Source organism: Vipera berus (assembly GCF_964194415.1).
Source record: "Vipera berus genome assembly, chromosome: 3".
NCBI lineage: Eukaryota > Metazoa > Chordata > Lepidosauria > Squamata > Viperidae > Vipera > Vipera berus.
This window is the reverse complement of record NC_138204.1, coordinates 82,948,071-82,975,756: the sequence shown is the minus strand read 5'-3', so window position 1 is coordinate 82,975,756 and position 27,686 is coordinate 82,948,071. Positions and strand designations below refer to the sequence as shown.

The 27,686-nt window shown below is 36.8% G+C and overlaps 1 protein-coding gene across 3 annotated transcripts in view; it reads right to left on the bottom strand.

The window, feature by feature from the left end:
- Positions 1–4,992: 4,992 nt before the first annotated feature.
- The window catches only part of ZNF326 (zinc finger protein 326), a 34,155-nt gene continuing 11,461 nt past the window's right edge, over positions 4,993–27,686 (bottom strand). The window contains exons 3-12 of one of the 3 annotated variants that reach the window (XM_081324956.1): positions 26,820–27,225; positions 23,537–23,732; positions 20,507–20,541; positions 17,062–17,146; positions 13,714–13,828; positions 12,780–12,927; positions 11,571–11,670; positions 10,494–10,624; positions 7,136–7,231; positions 4,993–5,700 (exon numbers count right to left, since the gene is read on the bottom strand). In XM_081324956.1, coding sequence (XP_081181082.1) covers positions 5,512–5,700; positions 7,136–7,231; positions 10,494–10,624; positions 11,571–11,670; positions 12,780–12,927; positions 13,714–13,828; positions 17,062–17,146; positions 20,507–20,541; positions 23,537–23,732; positions 26,820–27,225 — 1,501 coding nt within the window. In that variant the 3' untranslated portion in view covers positions 4,993–5,511. The remainder of the gene's footprint in view (positions 5,701–7,135; positions 7,232–10,493; positions 10,625–11,570; positions 11,671–12,779; positions 12,928–13,713; positions 13,829–17,061; positions 17,147–20,506; positions 20,542–23,536; positions 23,733–26,819; positions 27,226–27,686) is intronic. The other 2 variants (XM_081324958.1, XM_081324957.1) reach the window with 2 other exon arrangements.

The window sequence follows — 27,686 nt, the reverse complement described above, 5'->3', positions numbered from 1 at the left end:
ATAAAAATTTAATTAAATAATAAATAAAATAAATAATAAATAATAAAACTGCACAGTTACTGGCCTTCAGAAAGAGGCCAACCTTTGGAGAAGCCTTAATCTTCCAAAGACCAGCAAAACCTACAGCATGTTCAGTGCAGGGGTCAGTGTCAGGAGGCAGCAGGACCTAACATAGATTGTACCCGAGATCATGAATTGTGGAGGAAAAACTAAGAACAAGATAGTTCCAACGCCATGTTTGATTCACCAGTATTCACACTTGGCAGGTTAAATATAAAACTGTGGAGCCTTCATAATGTAGCTTCTTTTTATTTAAATTGTATGTGTTTAAGTTTGAAAGTACACTATGGAGTGCCAGAGGATCACCATGACATGTACATTTACATGAAACTATAAACGAAACCATGAAGGATAGGGATTCAGATGCTGGCACTTCCTTTCAGATAAATTCCAGGGTTGTGGAAAGTCCCGCATCTGGTCCCAAGACAGCCCATCTCTCTGAAATTAAGCCAAGCAAAATTGAACGTACACATTATAGAAATGGGCAAAAATGCTAAAGCTCCTTGGAAAAATCAAGTAGGCCATTTGGAAATGCACCTGGAATCCCAACTGTGTGTTTGGATTTCCCAGTTACAGCGCTAGATCTATCCACATTTTGGCTGACATTAAATATACCCAATATTGATCATTGATGCGCATATTTCAGCCACGGGATTGACTGCTCTATCTAGATGTACAGGGTTGCTCAAAAGTTTGCGAACTCAAGTCAAAGTTCTGACCTTCATCCCATAGAAATGTTGCTGAAGGACCCAAAGCAAGTTGTTCATGCTTCAGGAAGCCCAAGGGGCCAAAATTCCTCCAAGCTAACATGCAGGACCGATTGACAATGATTGGAAACATTTAATGGCAGTTATTGCTGCCCGAGTGAGGCACACCAGTTACCGACAGCAACCTTCACATACATTTACCATCTACAAATATGGATCACTTTCCTCGATAAATATGTTTTGAGACATTTCTTTCATTGGGTTGTCTTTATCTAGTTGTAGGACGCATGCAGGGAACAGATCGTATTTTAAGCCGTATTTATACAAAAATGTTGAAACATCAAAAAGGATTCACAAACTTTTAAGTGCCACTGCAGGCAGGGCTGCTTTGGAATCTTAACTTTGAACTTCAAATCAAACACAAGTACCTTTCAGAATTTATGGCCTGAGAATGCAGAGGTTACCACTGCCTCGGGTACCTTTCAGGAACTGTTAGAAAGAATGAAGACCCTTCTACATAAAGTACACAATACACATTTCCCCATCATGCTAGGTTTAAAGTACATTTCTTTACTATAGGAGGAAAACTTTTGATACTTCAACAGATCAGTATATTCATTATGGATGACATACTCTTTTGCAAACATTTAACCGTTACAAGGTTCTTTGCCCTGTAATGAATTTGTTCATTTTTTTAAAATGCAAGTTTTATTTTCATGATACGAAAACGTGAGACCCTTCTGAATACTATTTACCTAAAGCAATAGAACTTGCAGCACCCAGCAAGTTAGCACTACTGAAAATTAAGTCCTATAATCAATTAGGATTACTTAATTTGGACAATTGTGCTCTATGCCAGGGGTCCCCAACCCCAGGTCTGTGGACCATTACCAGACCGCGGCATGCCAGCAACCGGTCCGCACCAACCAAGCAAAGCCCCATCCACGAGATGCAGGCAGCACACAAAACCAGGCACCCTCTGGTCCACGGAAAACTTCTCTCCACAGAACCGGTCCCTGGTACCCAAAACGTTGGGGACTTCTCTATACATCTTTGGGGCATGTGTGTAATCATTGTGCTTGGCAAATATTAATTTAGCAGTACTCTGTTTAACAAGCTGCTGAAAAAAGCAACAGAAAAATGCAATTGTAAAACAAAATTTGTTTACTGTATTTTTTAAGAGCATGAATTATAACAAATAGTGTATGTGGCCTGGATAAATTAGAGAGGACAAGCAAGGTGTAAAAACCATTAGCATTTTAACTATAAACAGCTGGTTAAACCTGTAACTTCAAATACACATGACACAGGTTAGTCCCATTTCCACGTCTCTACTCCAAGTCTTTCAGAAGGAAGTAAGCGTGTGAGCCCTGAAGCAATGATTGCAACTTGCTGCTGTCCAGATGACTTCACTGGAACACAAAAGCCAGCCCTGCGCATGGAGAAAAACCATAGGAACACTTGGGAGACAGAAAACGAAAGGGAAGCTGGAGGTATCATTATAGCATCCTTTAGTTCTCTATGTAATACACTATAATGACATTCTTCCAAATATCTGGCTGGTGTAAGATTTACTGGAGAATACAAATAGAAATAATTAGACAACTACTTCTTGGGGATTTCAAAGTGACACTTAAGCTCATGATTGGGCATTCTGTATACCTCAGTGAGGTTACTTATCATTCCCAGCTACTGCATGAAAACAGTAGATTTGCAAATATTTCACCAGCATTAAACTGGGGGGTACACAAGTTATACAACTTTGAAAGCCACAGGCGTCATGCCAAAGGAGGTGGTGCATCGTTCTATGTCAATAGAGCATTTAAGAAGCAATAGAACATTTAGCAAATAAATCTCTAAAGGGTCTTCAAGCTTGGCCCTTTTATGACTTGTGGACTTCAACTCCCAGAATTCCTCAGCCAGTGTGCCTGGCTGAGGAATTCTAGGAGTTGAAGTCCACAAGTCATAAAAGGGCCAAGCTTGAAGACCCCTGCTCTAAAGAATCAATTTGCAGTTGCTATCACAAGGGATGCATGCAGATCTTTGGGAAGACATTCATCATTTAAAAGCGAGAACAGCCAATTCAAATCTAGGATGGGAGATGGAAGCAAATTAACCCTTTACTGGAAGTCAGGACAATAACTCTTATTGTCCATGCTTCCACAGGTTTCAAAGGCAACATGATTGTTAGGAAATTTAACACCAACAAGAGGCAGTGCTAATTTTTCACTAAATTCTTACACTTTGTTTTACACTGAAAACAATGTAATTTATGGCCTCTAGACTCAAAAAATGTACGTTAACTTCAATAAAACTATTGTGCTTAAAAAGGAAAAACTGGAATACATTTGTTTGTGGAAAGTATCTTTCGCAGATAATTAACAGTGGTCAACACAGCTGTTCCATAGGTTCCTTGGTTGCTTAATAGCCAGTTTCCCTTGTGATGCAATCGGTGTCTGTGATTTAAATACCCATTGGGTAACTACGGTACAAGATCCCTTGATGATTTTTTTTCATTCACATAACACAAACAATTCGCAATTAAGATAAATTTAAGGTCAGAAAAGTTAGCTTCTATTCATAATATCCATTTCCAATTGTAGATGACATTACAGAAAACAAAATTCTTTCATTTAAAAAAACAGCATGCCATACACATAAAAAAATAGTATTGGGGGCTTTTTTTTTCTTTCCCCATGATCATTTTCTAAGTGCATCCAGTATTTGGAGAGCAGAATTCAGTTTTCTCAAGCAGTAAACTCCATAGCCAGGCCTTCCTTCAAAGTAGGTTCCACTTTAAAGCAACAAGCAATGTTTGTCTTCCTTGTGCACCTCACCCAAAGGAACTCTTTTCTTTCATTTATTGCTATTCTTTCTTCTATAGAGGACCATAAATTACACAACCAGCAATAAATACGAGAAAGCTATTACCTAACATACACAAAGTATTATAAGGTTATCTTATAAAGCTTAAAACTAGGCTATACCAAAGCATGCAAAATTCTAGACTCGGGGAATAAGAAGCCATACACCTGGCAACTTTTTAATGCAGTTTTGAAAGTTTCTCCATTTTAGCTGGAATGTACAGTATTAATATTGTACATAATTCCTATTTCCAGGGCCGTCTGGAACTTTGTAAATCTCCTAAGGTTTTATTTGAATAGGTTCCCTTTATTCAAGCCTGTGTGTGTGTGTGTGTGTGTGTGTGTGTGTGTGTGTGTGTGTGCGCGCACGTGTGTGTGTGCGCATGTATGCGCAGGGCCACATGGACCTTTTAGAAAAGGAAAGATTTAAGATGCAAAAGGAGATATCTATGATTACTTGAAAGGACAATAAAAATTGTATTTTATCAGGGTCAAATTTAAACTTTCAGTTGCATTGTTTTCTTTATTCTAGAGCTCATGATTGTATCTATACCATTTCTGATGTAATATTTTACTACACTTAAGTTATCGTGGCTAAGCCCTTCTATTCAGTTTTACGAAAACAAGCTAATTTTGCTCTTGCACTCTTCCAAGGATAATCTTCAAGACTTGTTTCTACTGAAAAATTAAATTTAGAACTTTATAATATGTGTGGGTGCAACACATGAAAGCAAATCATTCATGGAAATTTCAACAAATCAAATGACATTTTTAAAACAGAAATAAAACAGAATAAAAGGTTTGAGAACCACTTCTTTAGACCATTTTTCAATGGTAAAATATGCAGAGTTTAAGATAAAATCATAAATAGTGGGAGCTGCACACAGAACTATTTTTCAGCCCAAACAGGGGTCAAATGGCTTTTATTTATATTAAAAGGGGTCAAGTATGCATTCACTCTTACATTCAGACAACTAGAAAGCATTAATTTTTGTACTTGGCACTTCTATTTTTTTTAACAGACAACAGAAAATAACAGCACTTTTGGAACTTAAGAATTGCCTAGAAAATCTAGAAACATAATCAAGGACAACTGACCATAGTTTCGTAATGACAGATTTACCTCAAAATGCTCAGTATAAAGATTGTATGAATACTGATCAAACTTGTGAAGATATGGCTAAAGACACTATTAGTTATAAATAGCGTACTGTTTTTCAGAGTAAACATTTATGTATCAGAAATGAAAGTCCATATTATTTAATAAAAAAAATTATTGTCTCTTAAGAAATAGAGAATATTATTGTCTATATTATTTAATAGGCAAATTTTGCTGGGTCTACAATTAAAACCGGACATCGTGGTTTCTAGAATGTTTTATTGTTACAAACGAGTACATTTCACCACACACACACACACACAAAAAAAACTACAAGTCATAATATGTACTTTACAATGAGTGGATGCAGTCCAGGAGACAGGCACACTCACAACATAATTCTATATTTAGGCTTCTAGAACCATTTACGTTGCATTTAGTTAAAACGCTTTGTGATGAAATGATTTAAACTTTCTACTTTATTTGTATCCAAATCAATGTCAAGAAACAAGAAAAAAAACCAACATTCACAAGATACACAATATATAGTAAGCTCTAACAGCAAGATCACTTAGAAAGGTTCTACTAAAAATGGGTTTACTTCCATTTTTAAGCAAAAGTGGAAGTAGATTACAGAACGACTTCTTCAAACGAAGTACATGCAAAGGGGCAAGGATAACGACAGTCTTTGCTTGTTAAGAAATTTTACATTTTACATTTAGCCGCATGAACAGGAAAGTAAAAGTAGGACTTTCCTTGGCTTGTGCGAAATGTTTTGCATTTAACTGTCTTCCGTTTGGTCAAGAGTGAAGTCAGTCTGTTCTTCAGCTTCTGCTTCTTCCTCCTCTTCTTCCCCCCCTTCTGCCTCCTCCTCTTCCTCCTCCTCCTCCGCGGGTTCATTGGCCTTGTCTTCTTCTTCCTCTCCTTGCTGTTCTGCACTCTGATCAGTGACTTCGAATGGATTTTCACCCTAAAAAATCAGTAATTAAAGCCAATCAGAAACAAACCCCGCTCACCAAAATGTGTACTGACAGGAATAAAATAAATAAATCTAAAATTGGACTCCCAATTCCAATTCATGGTGAAAACAAGCAGGAGTAGCTTCAGTATTTACTTACTTACAATTGATATGGCCACCTATTTCACGTGGTGGCCAACAGTATTTAAAATCAAAATGCAAATAACGTAAAACCACAATTACATTTCATGCTCTGTATCCTATATCTTCTCAATTTCATTCCATTAAATTTGGACCACTTTACAATCAAGAACGTATAATGAGAATAATTCATCTACAGATCATGAATGGTCTATTTGCATTGTTTGCAATTTGTTCAAACCATTATTACTGAAATTAAGTACATTACTAACTGAACAAAAAACTAAGGCAGGAGCAGAAAGTAGACTCAGTACAACCATATTTCCTTATCTAGTCCTTCTGGACGGTTCAACTAGATAGACATAAAATCCAGACATTATAAAGTCTAGCTTAACTGCAGCAATCAATGATTCAGAAGGGTAATTTTGACAATTGTACTTCCTAGGTCAAATGTCTCAAGACATATTGGGATGAAAGTATTTATGTTGACATGATAAAAGTAATTCTAGAATAATTTAATTTGAAAGTAGCAAGTTATGTTTTGTGTTGGAAGTCATTATTTTTTTTAGCGTGCACTTATTTAAATAATTTATATGACTGCCCATCTTGCAATAGTGACTCTGGGCGGCATACAATAATTAAAACCAAAACTAGCCAATAAACCTACCGCCATCAAGTTGTTAAAAATATCTGAGGTATTTAAAGAGGATATACTGGGAGAGGCAGAAAAACAATTATTTTTCAATGCCATAAAGACAGCAAAATCCATTTTCGATCATTCAGATATACTCACTTTTTATGAGTTAGCTCTCAACTAGTATAATAAAAAGAATGATCAGCATTTTTGTGTTAAGCTTTAATTATGTCACTAATAACTTTCTAGGGGTTTTTTTCTGGTTGTTTCCTGCTTGTCTTTGGCTTCTTTGCCTTTTATCATATTAAAATTATATTAAAACAATTTTTTAAAAAATACATGTGGAGCAGCAACTGATACATGCAATTTTAAACCTTGTAAAATTATGCAACATACCTTGTCCATAAACTAAAAGACAGGCTTATGTGCTTGCTTCAAAAATATTTTAACATGAAAATATATGCTAACTTAATGTACAAATACATTCACTGGATTAATCTATAAACATTAATTTAATTTTCCAGCTCTTCCTTCCACTGATATGTGAGCTACGCTTTAGACCAACATGAAATGTAGTTTTGGATTTGTTAAATTCAAAGAAATTAATTTCACATCAATTTCAATCATTGCTGTCTCTGCTGCTGGAAAAATTAATCCATATTACAAACTTACCTTGACATAACGTTCATACCGTGCCTTCACTATGGGGTTATTCAAAATACTGGTAGCAGTTAGAACACTCTCTCTTTTGATTTGTTCTTTGTAAGTCTGTAAATATTCCAGAGTGCCATTCAAAAAATATCACAACAAAAGATGAATTAGTCAAATATACCAAGTTGCCACTGAAGAAGAAAAAAATCTCAAAAAAAAGCTGAATTCTTACTAATTCTTGTAAATCTAAATATCTGTCATGACTATCTATACTGAAACCCATCAAGCAGGGACCACAACTTATTACCAAACTAATTCTATGGAATCTCCACAGTGTTGAAAGGTGGGAAAGGCCAGTTCCAGAACTGGACATTCTGAAAGGCCAGGACTGCAAACAGCCATAAATGCCTTAGATGTTGTTAAGCAGCTACAGTGTTTAGGCTGATGGAAAAGAGAGAAAAACTTAAAATACTTATGCATAGAGTTTCATTAACTGATTTTCACATATTTTTAGAATATGTACCCTGACACACCACTCAAGAGATCATATGCAGCCTACTCCAATCTGAACCAAGCTTGGCTTTACTTTTAAGGTATATGTTCTGACAAGCCCTGAAACCTTGAAACCAATTTGAAGAAGAAGATGGGAGTACTTCTTTTAAAACTGCATTCCACTTGTTATATAAACATTGTCTTTTAACCACATCCCTTTCCACCCCATCTTGTCCATATGTCGCTGTGACAAATTTCATAAGAACTACAGATGTGTGTGCACCTGTGCTCTAAAAAAAAGTGAACTGATTCTCCTCTTTCAAGAGTTCTAATTCCCAGCCGCCCTACACAAACAATATGTGCAAAATCAGTACAAAACATGTGGTGATTGGCACTAAAATATATAACTCAGTAACTGGGAATTGTACTTACCCTGACCCAAATGCCTGGGGACCAAAGCCTGCTTTCACCTGCCTTTCTAATGACTACAAGGTTGGGACCAACCATATACTGGGGGGAGGGGATGTCATCCCAAAGAGCAGGGACAGGCACTAGAAAGACATCCCTCCAAGGTCTCACAAGATGACACTGTTTCAAAGAAGAGACCTGAGTGGGGGGCTCCCTATTGGAGTGTATGGTATGGGCAAAAGCTGGCCTCACATGTAAACCAGTCCAATGCTTACAGATAACCAACACCTGCACCCTATAGAGACTTTGTTATATGGACACAATGGAATAAGAAACACTCTTAGCTACCCGTGCCAATGCATTTTGGACTAACTGAAGCTTTCGGGTTTTCAAGGGCAGTTCCATACAGAGGACATAAAAACTGTATAACGATCCAGTCAGGAGATGATTAAATGTGATTGATCATAAATAAGCCATCCCCCCCCCCCAAAATCCACGAAAAGGTGCAACTGGAACACAAACTGAAATTATGCAAATCCACATTCCAGTCCAGGAAGACCGCATTACCAGTGCAGGCTAGTGCAACCCTGCCCAGAGTCAAAGATGAAATCTTTCCAGCTCCAGGACCCATGAAGTCCAAAACCCACAGCCATTTGGGTATCCCATCTAGATCCTCAGAGCTTACAGACACCAGGACCAATCCATGACCATTTCACTTTAGGGAACAGGCTCAGAAATACACAAATATCATCAATGGAAAGAGTTAAAAAGGAAGGAGTTCTGAGATATCCTGCAAAATAGGGGTCTACGATTAGATCACTTCCCCCACCAACCATCAGTAACTACAACACCCTCTGAAGGAAAGAGAACTACTACGGTGGCCTCTGCACCCAACTCTCTATGCCAGTCCGGAAGGATACCATGTTCAATGTATCAAAGACTAATGAGAGGTCAAGGGGGGACTCCTGGACTCACCAAATTTGTTTTGGTAACACTATTTGCATTTAATGTTGTAAGTAAGAATATGTATGGGGATCACATTGTTAAAGTCTATATAAATTCTTTGCTGTAGTGTAAATGATGAATAACGGCAGCTCCAATCTGAAATAAAACTCACAATCCCTCTCTCTTTTCAGCAGCAGCTGAATAATAGGATTTTAAATGTCACGCATTTTGTCAGCATTGTTATGATATTTTGTGTTCCCGTGCATATTTTATTTAACACATTATCAACGCAGCATGGAAGCAATTTTGTGTTTGGAAGCGTCTTCTTGCTCCTCAGGCTAAGTTTGCATGCATCTGCAAAATTTTCAAATTGGGTTCATAATCATAGCCGAGTTCTGCTGAGAACCTGATGTAATTCGGTGACCGACTTGGGCGAAATAACATTCACCGAAACACAAAACTACTTTTCTCTCAACACAGTTTTGCCTCTCAATCAGCGGTTCTGAGGTTCTGTTTTTGTTTTAACTAAGAGCTTCTGCAGCCTGAAAAAAAACACACCAAAACCTAGAATATACCCCGAAGACATGGTAGCACACAAAATATGAATTTGATAATCATCTAGCGCTGTATTTATTTATATCCCACATTATTTTTTATAAATAACTCAAGGCAGTAAGCCTACTGAATAGTCCTTCCTCCTCCTATTTTCCTCATCACCGCCACCTTGTGAGGTCAGTTGCAGTGAGAGCGACTGGCCCATTTGGCTCTCAGGCCTAAGGTGGGACTGGAATCCACAGCTTCCTTCCCTTTGACTGTTTACAAGATGATGTGTGGTTAGCATTCCTAAGATAACTAACGGAGGCTGTGTGAATGTGTGAGAAAATACAGGCATGTGGACCTGCTTTCCTGCCACTTCGTTTTGACTGACTCATCTATAGCCCATCCTATAAAAACAATATAAAGATTGCATTCCTTCTTTAAAAGAAATGTGTTAAGATCATCACTCCCTACAGAATAAAAAAAATAATAATCATTTTTGACACCGATAAACGCATTGGGCTACCGCATCCTCCCCATAGTATGCTTTTTAAAGCACATAAAAGAATTAATACCAATGTTGGTCAAAATAAATCTCAATAAAAGTGAAAAGCTAATTAAGAGTGGAGTCAAAATTACTTATTTTTCTCTTATTTTATAGAGGGAGAAAATTCAGCAACAATCCTTTCTTTCATTCTTGAAAGAAAAGAAAAAACTTAAGCATCTTTGTACAAATGTTATTTTTTTACCAGTTCTCATATATTTGAAGAACAGAGCAACATAAAATAAGATCAGCCATTCAAACAAAGATGTAATCAAGGTAGAGTAATGTAGTAACCTATATCATTTATTTATTTTTTCTTTGATGAATTATGCTAACATTTTACATGGTCATCAAGGGTCTTCGTAAAGAACTGACAAGTGTGCCTAACTACGTATCTCTAGACCTCTGTCACCTGCCACTCTTCTAAAATGGAACCGAGCAGATACATTTTACCTGTTTTCCTTTTGCATGCTCTGGAGACTTTAAATGCTGCTGAACGGAACTGTGTAGTGCGGGAACATAGACGCTGCATGCAGAGCAGAGGACAGTCTCAACTTTCATCATATGATCATCAGCTGTAACACCTAGAACAGACATCTGAGACTTGGTCAAAAAGAAAGTGAGGATTCAATATATAAAAGAGAAGCAATATGGCTTTAAGTTAAAAAGGGGACAGCCATACTTTTCCAAGTATTCAATTACTGCATAATATAAAAAAGCGGGGAGTAGAGGAAAAAATTACAAGTGCATATAAGTAACTCCTCAATTAAATGTAATTGGGACCAGAATATCCATTGCCAAGCAATGCAGATGTAAAGTGTGTAACAGGGCTACACACTTAGCAACAGCAATCCCGGCACTCTTGGTTACCATCAATAAATGAGGATTTCAGGACATTAAGCAAAAATCTGTCCATGTCTTCCTACTTGCTCCCAGCAAGCAAAGGCAATGGAGAAGCCTACGGAAAGTTACAAGTCCTGGGTAGTTCGCCAGAAGGCCAGCAGGTCGGTAAGTGGTTGCTGTGGTGCAAGTATGGCCAGAAGTGGACGCTGCCTGGTGAGCACTATGGAGCATCAGATCTCCATAATCTCATGCTCCACAGTCAGGCTCCTTGGGGACAAAAAAAAAGCAGCAAGGGCGGAAGTAACTTGCTAGCTTCCCTGTTGACTTTGCTTGGGGAAATCAATAGGGAAAAATCACAAATGGTGATCGTATGACTGCAGGAAGCTGCAACTTGTGTGTGAATCAGTTGCCACGTTCCCAGTTTGTGATCAAGTGACTTGCATAGGTGCTGGGACAGTTGAAACTTTGAAAGCCTGTCGTATGCCCCACTTGCTCAGCTCCCTTGTAACTTTTGAACAGCCACTGAATGAGGGGCCGTTAACCATCTGTAGTGAGAATAAGAGCCTTACTGTCATCTATCCACTTACTGGTAATAGAATCTAGAGACAGGTATTCAAAACATACTGAGTCTATATAGAATAGAACAGCAGTGTTGAAACAGAACACCTATTCTCATAGGCTACTTGCCTTCCATTACATCTTTTTCAGTAATCTGAGCAGCTTCCATTTGGCTTGTCGTCTGCTGTTTACGCATAGCAGTCTTCTTAAATTTATTCACCATGCACTCCTAAAACAGAAATTAATATATTTTTGGAGGAATCAAAAATTATTTTCACTGATTCCCTATTCATCTCCTACTTTGTGAAATTCTAGATTCATCAGTCATGATGAATTAGAATTAGTGAATGAATTAGTGCAGGTTCGCATCCCACCAGGCTCAAGGTTGACTCAGCCTTCCATCCTTCCGAGGTAGGTAAAATGAGGACCCAGATTGTTGGGGGCAATAAGCTGACTTTGCAATAATGCCGCTTGGGGTGTGTGTGAAAGCCCTAATAAGCAGGCATATACATAGAATGAAGGCTACTGCTAAGCTTGTAAGCCGCCCTGAGTCTTCGGAGAAGGGCGGGATATAAATGGAATTAAAATAAATAAATAAATAAATAAATGATTCAAATATCTATGAAATTAGGGACAGAAGAATATTATTTTCTGCAAAAGTGGAGTCCTGTTCTCTTCCCTTCCTCTCACGCCTTGACAAGTAGGGCATAAATTGTTTCCACAATAGAATGTGGGGGAAAACTCAAAATTTTTACAGCCAGAATAAGGCACTTCCACAAATCGCAGTAACAAAAGGCTCTTGGCTTTGTGGTAGTGTATAGACCAGGGGTAGGCAACCTCGGCTCTTTTATGACTCACGGACTTCAACTCCCAGAATTCCTGAGTCAGACTCAGGAATTCTGGGAGTTGAAGTCCTTGAGTCATAAAAGAGCCGAGGTTGCCTACCCCTGGTATAGACCCAACAACCTTATCACATGGCAGACTACGATCAAATGGCACTATGAGGAAGGCAAAAATATGTGCCTAAATAGCCAAGCAAGGGTGGGATTAAGCAGTGGTGAGGGGTGTGGTAGGGCAGAAGAGAGAATTTATCATCTGAGCTCCACTTCAGGAAATGTGTTAGGATGACAATGTTAGAAGATCAAATATTTTTCAACATGCGCACAATGAACCTCATTAAGTTAAAATCATATTGTACAAATATTTCTTAAACAGGTAACAGCTATGCTTGGCTTTACACCCATCTTCATTGTTTATGACGATCGGGGTTTTTTTTAACCTAGAAGATTAAGCTGATAATTATAGCTCCCTGGATTTACAGAATTAAAAGTTACTCACATGCAGAAACTCCATCACAACTTTGTCAAATTTGGTCTGTTTCTGAATGTGATCTAAAGTCTCCTGGTGAACAGCACTTTCAAGATGAGCTTCAATGTCTTTCTCTTCAAATGTTCGAAATTTACAGAATGAGCAGGTGAATGCCATTCTAGCGGAAGATACAGGCACATTGTCAGTGCAACATGTAGAATAGCTAACGCATCAAAGTTTAATGGAATCAAGAGAACTGGATATTCTGATCAATGAAATTGTCTTATCAAACATTTAAACACTAATGAAAATGTATCCCTACACTTAAAACATTTTTCAGCTATATGACAAATGTAGCCATCACAAGTGAGATTGTGAGTTAAGTGTTTTGAAGACCACGAGTTTATGGACAAAGTGAAATTTGAATCTAAAATTTTCTGGCTCAAATCTTTAGCTACCATACTAGCTTATAAAGCAAAATAAAACTGTGTAATGGGTTTTTTAAAAAACAAAAACAAAAAAATAGGGTTACTTAGTCTGAACTGTAAGAAACCAGACAACCACCAGATGGCACCAGAAGGTTAGAATTTTCTTGTCTCTGCTATCTGGATTTTTACAGATCAGATTTGGTAGCACCAGGGAAAAAAAACTACCTTTGACAAAACTACACCTTTTCACTATTGAATCTAAATAATTATCAAGGTGACTTCTCAGGATGGCTTACTGGGATTCTATTCTTGTCAAAGATTTCTTGGAGATTTCAAAATATTTCCTGGATATAATGGCTTACTATTGGCTTACTATACCCATAAATCACCCTTCCACCCCGCAGGAAAACCCCGAGATTTGAATACACAACACCATGAAACAAACAGAGTCAAGGCTGTTTAGGGTAAATATTATTGTTATTATACATGCCCTTGAATTATGGGTGGGACAAATTGACAATATTTCCACCACAAACCTGTAACCATCACCATACTTTTCACTATTTTTCTCCCTCCTACGCCTTTGTTTCTCTCTTCTTGCCTCAATTCGACGTTTTTCTTCCTCTTCATTTTTAACTTCTGGCTTGACGCCTAAAAACAATTAAGAGTTAAATAAATCCTTAGGTTCTAGACTTTAACCAGGGGAAAATGTGAACTTACCCTACCACCTTTCAGCATGATTTAGAATCTCATAAGGAGGGATAATTTATGCCATGTGTGATGATAGAATCTATTAGGATGTTGCTGAATTAGAAGGGGGAAAAATGCAATTTTCAACACTTAGTGATACATATATGTTAATTAAGGGCCACATTCATAGGAATAATATCCAGAACTAAGCCAAGCCTTAACGTGCCAAAATAATAAAAGCACTAAGTAAATGCTACGAATAACAGTGGGAGATTGCCTCAATTGGAGGGCCTATAATTACCATAACTGCAGGTTTATTGTTAGATAAAATTTGCTAAAACTTAATATTTGCTGATTTTATTGTGAAGACAGCTTACAGAAACAGACAAGAAAATGCATGCAAGATTCTCCAAAATGAAATAAAATAAAAAATAAAAAGGGGAACTTCTGCTGTGAGATGGACCCAGGCTATTTTGAGGCTTTGCCTCTTCCTAACCACATCTCCCTGTCCTACCAGCTCCGGCAGGAAGGGTGTGCTCCAGGTCCTGTCCACTAAAGAGGCCCATTCGGCAGGACCCAAACAACATGCCCTTTCTATTGTGGTTCCCACCCCGTGGAACATCAACCCCCCTTAAGGTAAAGTTAGTCCCGTCATTGTTAAGACTTTCAGAAGGACCTGCAGATGGTTTTTTTCAGCACATTTGGAGGTCCCTTGGTTGTATTATGTCTAATGCAATGTTTTTATCCTGCGCTCTTGCTTTTGTTTTATTTTTTGAAATGTTTTTTGTGCTTGTGTTAGTTGTATGCCGCCCAATCTTACATTCAGTGAGATGGGCAGCTTTGTAAGTTTGTTTATTTATTTAATTAATTAATTAATATAAAATAATAAAATAATAAATAAAATAAAATAAAATAAAATAAAATAAATAAATAAAATAAATAAAATAAAATAAAATAAAATAATAAAATAAATAAAATAAAATAAAATAAAATAAAATAAAATAAAATAAAATAAAATAAAATAAAATAAAATCAGAAACTCAAGAACAGACATCCTGATTTTCCCTACATGGCTAGGGAAAATCAACGTACACATTAAAATGTGCGACATTCCTTATCTTTCTAAACATCTGTTTGTATGCCAGGAAAAGTAACTTCAATATTTTTCTCTATTTAAGGGGCTGCTTTCTTATAAGGGAGGCATGCTTTCAGTCCGTATGTCAAATGGGAGGTTATCTATCTGGACATCATTTTCAAGCAGCCAAACAGCTGCTCGTTCCCTCCTTTACTTTTCACTTTGAAATAAAAGTCTACCTTATTAAAACAGGTATTAATAAGCTATCAATTTCCCAACTGCCAAAGATCACCTAATGCGGAAATCATAACTGAAGCATTACACAAATACGGTACTTTTGGAAATGATTGTATAATTTCCATTCCCTAAGCATGAGCAGAAAGATACGAATCTTAACAGCACAGAAATCGGGAAGGCTTTCTGACTCCCATTTGTTCAACAAGAGACGCACAGCTCTGTCAACTTCATAAATTATACTGTTGAAATTAAGCAAGCTTAGGATGACCAACATAGGCAGTCCTTGACTTATGACCACAACTGAGCCAAAACGTCTATTGCAAAGCGAGGCAGATGTTAATTGTGTTTTGCCCTATTTTACGACCTTTCTTGCTACAGTTAAGTGAATCACTGCAGCTGTTGTTAAGTTAGTAAAAAGGGTTGTTTCATGAATCTGGCTTCCCCAGAGACTTTGCCTGTCAGAAGGTCGCAAAACGTGATCGCATGAGCCCAGGGTAGTTGCCAAGCTTCTGAATTTTGATGATGTGACCATGGGGGTGTTTCAACGGTCGTTAAGTGTGAAAAACGGTCACAAGTCACATTTTTTCCACTGCCGTTGTAACAGTCACTAAATAAACTGCTCTGTAAGTCAAGGGCTCCCTGTGCTGAGTTTGTTGTGGAAGAATTTTGAGTTTTGTTTCACTTGAATATACGAAACAAATTCCAGGGCCTCCAATCCTTTAGTAGTAAGTATCTGTATCTTACACCAGGCTTTAGTTAATGAGCCTTAGTTTCCTTTTAAAAGATAAGAGAGATACATAAGCACACCTGGTCATATACTTCCAAGCTGTAGCGGCAGTAGCATTCTATTTTACAGAACAAACAGCCCTCAATGTCATACATAGCCTGGCCCAGGCCTAGGGCACTGCTAACCTAAAAGCCTTGGTGCTCCTAGAGATTTTGAATCCAGCCTGCAGCCTACAATCTTCTCTGTAACACTAACAGGCTTATCGAAACAGAAGCAAACTGCCATTCATGTTAGGTAAAGGGTAAAGGGTCCCCCGCACATGCGTGCTAGTCGTTTCTGACTCTAGGGGCCGGTGCTCATCTCCGTTTCAAAGCCGAAGAGCCAGCGCTTGTCCGAGGACGTCTCCGTGGTCATGTGGCTGGCATGACTGGACGCCAAAGGCGCACGGAACGCTGTTACCTTCCCACCGTAGTGGTCCCTATTTTTCTACTTGCATTTTTACGTGCTTTTGAACTGCTAGGTTGGCAGAAGCTGGGACAAGTAACAGGCGCTCACTCTGTTAGTGGGACATAAATTTAAGCCTAAGGGCTGACCAAGAAAATCTGTGTGGGGGGAAAAAAGAGTAAGAAGGAGAAGAAAGAAACAAGCTGTGATCCACCACAAAAAACTCTGCTTATCTTCAGAATGCAGTCCAACACTCCCCCCCCCCGGTGATCGTGGAGCTTGATAATAAAAAGGAGATGATCGTGGAGCTTGATAATAAAAAGGAGATGATTCTCCACCACTGTTCTAGCCCCTGCCATATCCCCTATTTATTACACTAAATAGACTTTCAATTGGAAAATGGCACAATCTGAGGGAAAAATAAGTCCACTTAGTTTCATTATTAAGAGTAGTCCAGATTTTTATCAGTTCAAGGTAGTTTAATGGAAAGCCTATTACACAGTATGAGATATGTCCACAATTTTTCAAAACTTCACGTAACAAGTTCCCAGCACGTTGTATATCATACAGATTAGATCCAACAAAGCATAACTAGGGAAAAGAAGTTTAGGATAAAATTTCAATTTCAGATGCAGGGTTTTGATATTTCACCAGGTGAAACTGTAAAGGCATTATATCTTGAGTTTTACCTGATAAAACAAGTAGGCTTACCTTCAAATGCCTGATCAATGCCATCATAGGCATCTTTTGTAAAATCTTCATCCATAATTGTGTCACAAGCTTCAGCTTCATTATCCTAATGAAAGGTCAAATGCACAAGTTTCCAGAGTAAACAGAAGAGCTGACAAAATGTGCCATATTATTTCCAATAAAGGATTTTAATCCAATTGGCTGAAGCAATTAGCTTCAGAGGAGATAATTTAAGCAAGTCAACTCCAGGTTATTAAATGGAGTTAACGTGTGTCAAAGAGTCACACATCAGAGTGTCATGTTTTATATAACAGACGATTTAAATGCCGTATTTAATGATTTAATGTAAACAGTATTTGGGGTAATTGATTTATTCATGATCTGATAGCATTTCTCATCAACTGAGTGTGTCACATACAAGGACATTTGTATCTCGCTCTACTGTCAAGGCTAAACTTGAAGCAATTGTTTCCTTTTTCAAAAACTGCTTTTCAGCTGAGAAATGAAAATGTTCTTCGGCATCATTTTACTGGATAGTTACATGTTTTACTATATTGTTTTTTCACTTGATCATCCTTCATGCATTGAAATGTAAATGCAACAGTCCTATCCATCCCAATGGTGTTTCAGGAAGTATTTGCCCTCAAGAACAGTCCTCTTGTTTTTTTATTGTTTTTTTTTTTATTTTTGGGGGGGGGGTTTGTGGTACAGATCAAACCAAAGCTCCTCTTCACATCCCATCATCAACTGCAGAATCTTATCTCATACATACACCACTTACAAGCAGAAAACAGCACACTAGCATTTTTGTTCCGTCAGGCTTGAATAAGTGGTAAGATGATATTGCTATGGAATATCAGACTCAAATATGTTTTAATGTTTTAGCTGCGCAAGTTTCTTTATAAATTAGATTGTGCGAATTGAAACTACTTAAGAGTTTGATATGACGAGTAGTCAGTACTGGTTATCAGGAGTCACTACTGACTTGATCACAATCAATCAATCACCACTATAAACGGTCAGCTGCCTAAAAAGAGTTCAAATGATTAACTATTTTTATAAATGTATCTACAGAGAACTCAGATGTAGTTCAGAGATTCTGATGTAATTTTTTTTTTAAAAAAATGCAGCTTCATACCAACTAAATCGTATTTCAAAATTTTAGTGTGTCAAGGCATTGACAATGATCTCGACTGAGAACTCAGATTTAAACAATGACAGGCGAATCTTTTTTACATAAATGAATGGTCATAATATGGTCTAAGTTGAAAACTGAAAACTGCTTGCCTAGCAAATTTGAAGACCTGTTATTTTTCAGTGAAACCAAGTCTAGACTAATTCAATTTTTTTTGTAAAATGCTACTTCAAAGCTTTCAAGGTTCCTGTTTTAGTTTTGTTCAATACATTTAAATACTTATTCAGATGCTTGGCAACTGATTTCATATTTATGACAGTTGAGGTCCTGGGGTTATGTGATCCCCTTTTGTGACCTTCTCACAAAGTCAATGGGGAAGCCAGATTCACCTAACGACCATGTTACTAACTAAAAAATTGCAATCATTCACTTAACAGCTGTGGCAATAAAAGTCATAAAATGGGGCAAAATTTACTTAACAAATGTCTTGCTTAGCAACAGAAATTTTGGGCTCAATTGTGATCTTTACAGGTGAAACTCGAAAAATTAGAATATCGTGCAAAAGTTCATTTATTTCTGTAATGCAACTTAAAAGGGGAAACTAATATGATTATGGCTTACAGCTCATGAAAACCCCAAATCCACAATCTCAGAAAATTAGGAATATTGTGAAAAGGTGCAATATTCTAGGCTCAAAGTGTCCCACTCTAATCAGCTAATTAAGCCATAACACCTGCAAAGGGTTCCTGAGCCTTTAAATGGTCTCTCAGTCTGGTTCAGTAGGAATCACAATCATGGGGAAGACTGCTGACCTGACAGTTGTGCAGAAAACCATCATTGACACCCTCCATAAGGAGGGAAAGCCTCAAAAGGTAATTGCAAAAGAAGTTGGATGTTCCCAAAGTGCTGTATCAAAGCACATTAATAGAAAGTTATGTGGAAGGGAAAAGTGTGGAAGAAAAAGGTGCACAAGCAGCAGGGATGACCGCGGCCTGGAGAGGATTGTCAGGAAAAGGCCATTCAAAAGTGTTGGGGACTTTCACAAGGAGTGGACTGAGGCTGGAGTAGTGCATCAAGAGCCACCACACACAGACGGATCCTGGACATGGGCTTCAAATGTCGTATTCCTCTTGTCAAGCCGCTCCTGAACAACAAACAACGTCAGAAGCATCTTACCTGGGCTAAAGAAAAACAGACCTGGTCTGTTGCTCAGTGGTCCAAAGTCCTCTTTTCTGATGAGAGCAACTTTTGCATCTCATTTGGAAACCAAGGACCCAGAGTGTGGAGGAAGAATGGAGAGGCACACACTGCAAGATGCTTGAAGTCCAGTGTGAAGTTTCCAGTCTGTGTTGATTTGGGGAGGCATGTCATCTGCTTTTGTTGGTCCACTGTGCTTCATTAAGTCCAGGGTCAACGCAGCCATCTACCAGGAGATTTTGGAGCACTTCATGCTTCCTTCTGCAGATGAGCTTTATGGGGATGCTGATTTTATTTTCCAGCAGGACTTGGTAACTGGTCACACTGCCAAAAGCACCAAAACCTGGATCAATGACCGTGGGGTTACTGTGCTTGATTGGCCAGCAAACTCGCCTGACCTGAACCCCATAGAGAATCTAAGGGGCATTGCCAAGAGAAAGATGAGAGACATGAGACCGAACAATGCAGAAGAGTTTAAGGCCGCTATTGAAGCATCCTGGTCTTCCATAACACCTCAGCAGTGCCACAGGCTAATAGCTTCTATGCCACGCGGCATTGAGGCAGTAATTGCTGCAAAAGGGGCCCAAACCAAGTACTGAGTACATATGCATGCTTATACTTTTCAGAGGTCCAATATTGTTCTATGTACACTCCTTGTTTTATTGATTGCATGTAATATTCTAATTTTCTGAGATTGTGGATTTGGGGTTTTCATGAGCTGTACGCCATAATCATCACAATTATGACAAATCACGGCTTGAACTATCTTGCTTTGCATGTAATGAGTCTATCTCATATATTAGTTTCCCCTTTTAAGTTGCATTACTGAAATAAATGAACTTTTGCACGATATTCTAATTTTTCGAGTTTCACCTGTAAATTCAATATTGTTAGAACTGGTTTTTTTAAATGTCTCTGGATTGCAACCAGAGCTTCAAAAATAAATTCTACCTTCTAACACTATGGTACCACATGTTGCTTCAAAATTCTACCATGAAGATCAAGAAAAGTTACTATGAAGACATATATCTCTGCTTCTTTAGAAAACGGTTTTGAAAAATTGAGGTAGTTACTACTTTAATGTACTGCAATGCCTGATAAAAAGTACAGTATTTTCCAAAACTAGATTTTTACCTCCGCAGTAGTTTTCTTGCTTGGCGTCCTTGGGTCTATTAGCATGAAAGGAGGAAGAAATTCAAGAAAATCAAACTGCAATTAAATGTTTTGTCTCACCTAGCAATTATTTTAAATCCTTGGAGAACTGAGAAAATAGGAATCTTGGACACAGAAAATCAGACAGAAACATTAAAGAAATGGGTATATAATAGCCTCCTCTATTAAAAAAAACAGGAAAAATACGAAAAAATTGATACAGTGGCCTATTTCTCTTTTTCAAGCACTGAAAATACACCAAAACTGAAAATGCAGTAGACCATGTGGGATTATAACATCATACTGTGTAAGTGGTTTTCCATTAATTGGTTATACACCTTTTACCTTCCATTCACAACTGTTGCTTTAATCATATGCAATATTAGTCTCCACAGCATTGTACCTAAGAAGAGCAGTGTAACTTTCTACACCTATTTTCAATCCAGGAATAAAATATCTGAACAATTACACTGAACAATTAAAGACATTTCAATAGACAACCAACTTGAAAACAAGGAGATAGGAATTTGTAAACAATATTTTAGATTAATCTGATTAGAATTAAGAGTGCTTAGTAGTAAAAGAGTTGTTAAAATATATTCAAAATTCAGATTGCTTTTAAATCTCAAATAAAAAAGCAAAAGCTAGTTTTTCATAATATGTAATGTCATCAATCAAATGGAAAATACAATTGATTCAATTGAGAGAATTTATTGTGTAATTGTTATTTATTATAATAGAGACATATCTATATATGTATGTTTTGTTTTATATTCAAGAAGCGGATGAACTCTAAAAACATGGTAAAAGGAGAGGAAGATAAAATACACTGGAAGGAAAAACATTGAGAAGAAGATACATAGATAGATATAGAGAGATGGGGGGGGGGGGTTTAGCCTAGCCAGGTATTAGAATTTTCATTAATGAATTCAATACTTATATAAATATTTATTAAACTGGCAATCTACATATATTACAAATACATTTTACAAAGAGAAAGCATCAGTATTTTAGATTATAGCAGTCATTCTCCCACACATATAACTGGTAATGCTCAAGTCATAACCATTTTTTCAGTGACCAGTGCAAGTTATAATAGCACCGAATGAATGGATTCATATTTGGTCCTCAAAGTTTCGGCCACTATAGCAACTCACATAGCCACATGAACAAAATTCAAACGCATGGCAATCAGCTCGCACTTGTAATTGGTTGCAGGATCACATGATCACCATTTACGACTTTCCTTGCCAGCTTCCAACAAGCAAAGCTAATGGGGTAGGCAAAGTTACAAATTGTTCAGGTAAGTCTCGTCCACCCTTGCCTTTCTTTGCTCACAAGCATGACATTCTCTTTCTCCTTTCACTTGCACATACCATTGCCCTCTTTCCTCAGCTTCCCTGCACTCACACAAACACATACTCAAGCACCTCACACTCTTTCCATCCTCCTGTGCGCGCTCTCTCTCTCTCTCTCTCTCTCTCTCTCTCTCTAACACACACACACACACACACACACACACACAAACACACCCTAGCCTCCCTACATTCGCACACACCTTGTGCCTTTTTTCCTCAGCTTCCTGAACTTGTAACTTGCACACACTCTATGCTCTCTTTCCCTGGCCTTCATATGCTTGCAAGAAACCCATGCCCACTTCCATGCCCCCTGCACCCAATTTTCCCAGTCTTCCCGAGACCTCTCCTCCAGTTTCTGCATGGCCAGCACTGGGTTACACTTTGTTCTATTCTCTTTTATTTAACCTCTTCATTGATATTAGCTTGCAGTGTTGCAGGCTAACTCTGCCGACTGCCAGCAGTTTCTTCCTGACCGGCTCAAGGTTGAGTCAGCCTTCCATCCTTCTAAGGTCAGTAAAATGAGAACCCAGATTGTTGGGGGCAATATGCTAACTGTGTAAACCACTTAAAGAGAGGGCTGTAAAGCACTGTGAAGCGGTATATAAGTCTAAGTACTATTGTTGTATTTTAAATACTTTATTAGTAAAAAAAGCATTCTGTCAATTTTTGTTTTCTCAAATCTCTTAACACAAATCACTTTTTGGCTCATCCAATCAACATAATTATTTAAAGGAATAAAACCCATGCATCCTTAAAAGCATATATTCTGAATGAATTCCAATAGTAATGTAACTGTGCGTAGAATATGTTTAATTTGGGAGGACTATTATTTTGTTGATAACAGTCCTACAGCATCTCATGTAGCAAGCAGTCTTCACAATAAAAAGTCAGAATATGAATGAATATATATCTATCTATCTTCACAATAGAAAGTCAGAATATGAATATATGAATATATGAATATATATATATATATATATATATATATATATATATATATATATATATATATATATATATATATATATATATATATATATATATATATATATATATATATTCTCATCAGTCAGTCATACCCTTTATCTGAGATTCGAACCTGGGCTGATTATATATTAGGCAGTTGTTTTAACTTCCTGAGCCACAGGTTCTTTCTTTTATTAGCTAGAAGGCAAGGGAAATATGTGTTAAGAATTTGTCAAGGCTTTTTGAATGCACCTTGCTAATTAACTCTTTCTTTCCTGCTTTGGCCTGACTCAAGGCTTATCCACAGGATATAGTCAACTTATGACAGCTCATTATTTGTGTAAATTATTCAAATTGCTAATAAAGAATTTGGAAGGCTGAGATGATCATTTCGAACTTATTATGTTCTCATCAGTCAGTCATACCCTTTATCTGAGATTCGAACCTGGGCTGATTATATATTAGGCAGTATATATCCTTCAAAGTATATAGGCACAAAATTGGTGAAATATCTTGTAACTATCTTTCAAAAATTTTAATTTGTGCCACCAAGGTCAATCCCTATGTACAACTGGTAACAGAAGGGGCTTTGAGGCTGGAAAATGAGGAACAGCAATGCATTATAAATGTATCCTCTCAGAAAATGTTAAATAGAGCTGTAATTCACATCTTTCATTCAATTACTTACTAGGTTTGTTTTGGTTCATCTTCACATTAGGTTTTGTCAGTTTGGGTTTCTTGATAAATGTCCCACCTGGTTTATTATACGGCTGCTGTATCATTTTTCTCTTTATTCCTCGTGCAGCTACTGCTGCAGAACTGGGTTTGTTATGATAGTCTACCACAATTCCAGGTCTATGCATGCCTCCAAAGTCTCCCATATACTGTAAATAGGTGAAGACCAAGTATTAGAAAATGATGTGGCTGACCATAAACAAACTAGCTTACATAAAAACATATTTTAAAATATTTTAACTCACGAAAAAATGCAATACTAAGTTAACACACATCAGGAATGCAAACTGATTAGTTTTTAAAATATTTGACTTAAAAGTGGATATATCAAATGGATTTCTGCTTATTCAAAATCATTGGTCCAGACTATGAGCCTTGCTAGAATTTTACCATATTCATTCTCAGGATTCTCAAATAATGCCTCAAACAAACAGAATAAAAATTATTTCTACAAAACAATAATACAAGAATGCAAACTTAGGGAAAAAGAGAAAATAATCATAAAAGTCTCTGAAACATTCATAGGTTTTCTTTTACTATGATTAAAAAAGTTTTAAAATAACCTTTTGATGGTTTAAAATTTGCTCATATGTATGTAAGATTTTCTGTGTAAGATATTGTCTATGTTTAAAATAATTTTTATCTCTTAACGCTGTAATGGGATTCCAGTTTCATACTTCACACTTTTTGCTTATATAAAATACATGTTATTTTCAAACTTTATTTTTCCTATCTCCCTTTTTCTCACAGTATGTATATGTTATTCACTATTCAGAGTATAATCTCAAGCATGTCAATTCAGAAATAAGTGCTACCAGCAGGAAGTTCAAACTGTACATGGAATAAGTATCATTGAACTCATGGGAATTTCTTCTAAAAATACACGGAGAAGATAAGTTTATTGTTTTGAGGTAATATATATATCTCATATTTTCCTATTTTCACTCAAACAGTAAGTTCCATGTAAGTACACATAGAATTTTTTATGTGAGGCACGGATTTTAAAATTATATAAATATTATAAATATGTAAAATAGTCCTGTATTAATTTAGAGTAGATAAAAAGCGAACTTTTCATAAAATGTCTTTTCTTTCCCCCCCGCATATAACAAGCAAACCGAATGCAATGCATTAGCCATATTAAAACTGATTAGAAATTTTACATCTTTATCAACAGTTCAACCCAATCAGCAGTTTGTGTGTGTGTGTGTGTGTGTGTGTCTCCACACATACACACCCGTGTTGAGGAAATTGCATTATGTATGTAATCTCAACAATTAAAAAAGTATATAAATATTTGAAGGAGCAATGAGAAAAGTAAAATATTAGCCCCTCTTAGATCGAATTCTTTCCAAAGGAAAACATAAAATTTAGAATATCAACAAAGTGGTTAAAAAAAATTCTAATCTTAATTTGGACATCTATCTTGTAATCAATAGAGCATACATGATTGAATTCATTGATTTAAGGCACTGAATGACAGAAAAAACTGAAGACAAGGAATGAGTATAATAGTTATAATTTAGGCTGCAATCTGTAATACTTACTTGGGAGTTAGTAGCACTTACTTCTGAATAAACATGCAAAGATTCTACTGTTCACTGACAGTAACATGTAAGATAGGCTCATCTGACTGGATGAGTGAAATTATATAAGCAGAAATGAGTAAACTGCCATAAATATTTAATAATAAAAGTTAGACACAATAAAGGCAGTACAGCTACACAATATTTCTTTACTTTGAGTTGCATTTATTCCTAGCAGGCCACAATGTGTTAAGAGATCATTATATTAAGTAAATCCATGCATATGTTCTATATTTCACTTTGTAACAAACTGGGCTCTAGTAAATAACAGTCTAGTAATATTCTCACCCTGCATATTACATACATCAAAGGGCACTTTCTAGGTGATGTACATTTGCACGAGCAAATATTTTCAGAATCTATTAAAGGTGCAATGCATTTCACATAAACAAGCAGCTTATTTCTTAAAGTAGTTAGTTCTCAAGAGTAACATTAAGCTCAAGAAAAAGGAAAACTACTCAATACTGCTTAGTTAATTTAATTTCACAAATGTACCAGACTAAACAAATCAGCTTATTCCTTTATTAAATAATTATAGAAATATTATTAGAGTTCCTAGGTATATGGATTAAATGCCAATTGTACCCTTCAGAGTATCACATTAATAAATCAATTAAAATACAGTAATAGGCATGCAGAAAACTTTAAAATATTCTAGTTTACATTTAATCGTCCAATCTACTTAAACTTTTGTTTTCTTCAGGCCAGCTTCTTGAAACTCAGTATTTAAAGAGTTTTAAGAGAGCTTCTACCGATTATCAACTGAACTGGAACTCTGTATAAATTCAGACATGAAATTATAAAGTACGTTAATGGGATATCATCTTACATCTTGAAGCTTCCTGAAGTTTAAGATGCTGTTAATGATGTGTTGATTTGGTAGGGTAATATTTGATATTTGATTATAATCTTTGAATTGTTCTTTTGAACTTGCACTAAAACATTAGATCCAGCGCATGAGAATACCTGGTATTTGAATTATAACACAACAGCTGACTAACATAGATTACAGTTACCTTTCTTTCAGCACAAACAATTCTGATGATATCCCTTTAACAGTGGTTTGAAATTATGCTTTAATTCTTGCCTATATTAAATCTTCTCTTCCATTTAAGTCTCAGTGACCTTAAAGTAAGCTGAAATTGAGCATGTAGAACTAATTGGTTCCTGCCTCAACAAAATCTGTTCTGTGGCATTTATTCTCTAAAATCAATAGTATACATACATTGCACCTTTAACCTACTCAAAATGAAAAAAGGTTCTAATTAACCTTTACAAAGTTTCAAAGACTTCTCCCACTAGCCAAGATGCTAGTGTTAACAAGGAAAAATGCAATTCCTTTTAACCCCTTTTAGACCAAACCCATTGCCTTAATATTCACCTTTCACAAAAAAGTGATTTGATATAAAACCTTAGCCACTAATCTTGTAGCGCTTTTACTTGTGTAAATGAAGAGAGAGAGAAAGAGAGAGAGAGAGAGAGAGGGTACTAAGTTCTGGGTAAACACCAAACCGGATTGGAAGGTTATCAACCCTAACAGTTTGGCAAAAACTGCAGTGTGGTATACAGTGCTTTTGTTTTAATGCTATGGTCTTGAAAGGGTTTAAAAGAGTGACTAGTGAAAAGAATCTGAAAAGATTCTGTACTTACTCCTCGGCCACGGCCTCTGCCTGTTGATGGTCCTCCAAAAGCATCATAGTTTCTGCTTCCAAATCCACTGTCAGGATAAGCAGGCGTTCCTCTCCCCCGAGAGCCTACAGGTGCAGGCTTCATATGGGGTGAAGAAAAACTGCTGTAGGAAGAGTAAGTCTCTCTTCCTCTGTCCTCCATAAACCCAGGCCTCAATTTTGAGCGTGAGTAAGGTGCTTCCCAGCTAGACCCGCCCTGGTTTCTACCTCCGAAAGAGTCAAGGCTATTCCGGTAGTTGCTGTCAAATCGACCACCATAACTACCTCCGAAGCGGCTTTGTTCGGGCTCATTATAACCATAGCCAGATCTGTACAGATCTCGCCCACCCAGAGAAGACCCGGAGTCGTAAGACTCATAAGGTCCAAACCTGGAAAAGTTGCAGTGAGGAAAAAAAAAGTAAGCTTACTAAAGTTATAACATTTCAAAAGACAAGTTATCAGTTGACATTTATCAACTAAAATCAATGAATATTTTACTTTGGTAGGGTTTGCTTTGATTAGGGCTGGGCATTTCCGTGCTGTGATCAGACAGAAAGCTATCTGAGTCACTTTTCAGTTAAAAATAGTATTAAAATTCAGAATGCCTAAATTTCACTAAATTTAGTTGCTCAAAATTATTATTTCACCTCATTATTGTGCCCAGACCTAGTCTAACGAATGCAGGCACCTGCATATTTTAAAGGTTCATAAAACTCTTTTGTTTAAAGTCATGCCTAAAACAGTTCAATAGCATTTGAAAGACATTGCTCTCAACTTAGAAGCTGTGACAGTATCAATAATGCAACTATTTTAACTTGATATTTCAATGGTTCATAGTTCAGTTATATCT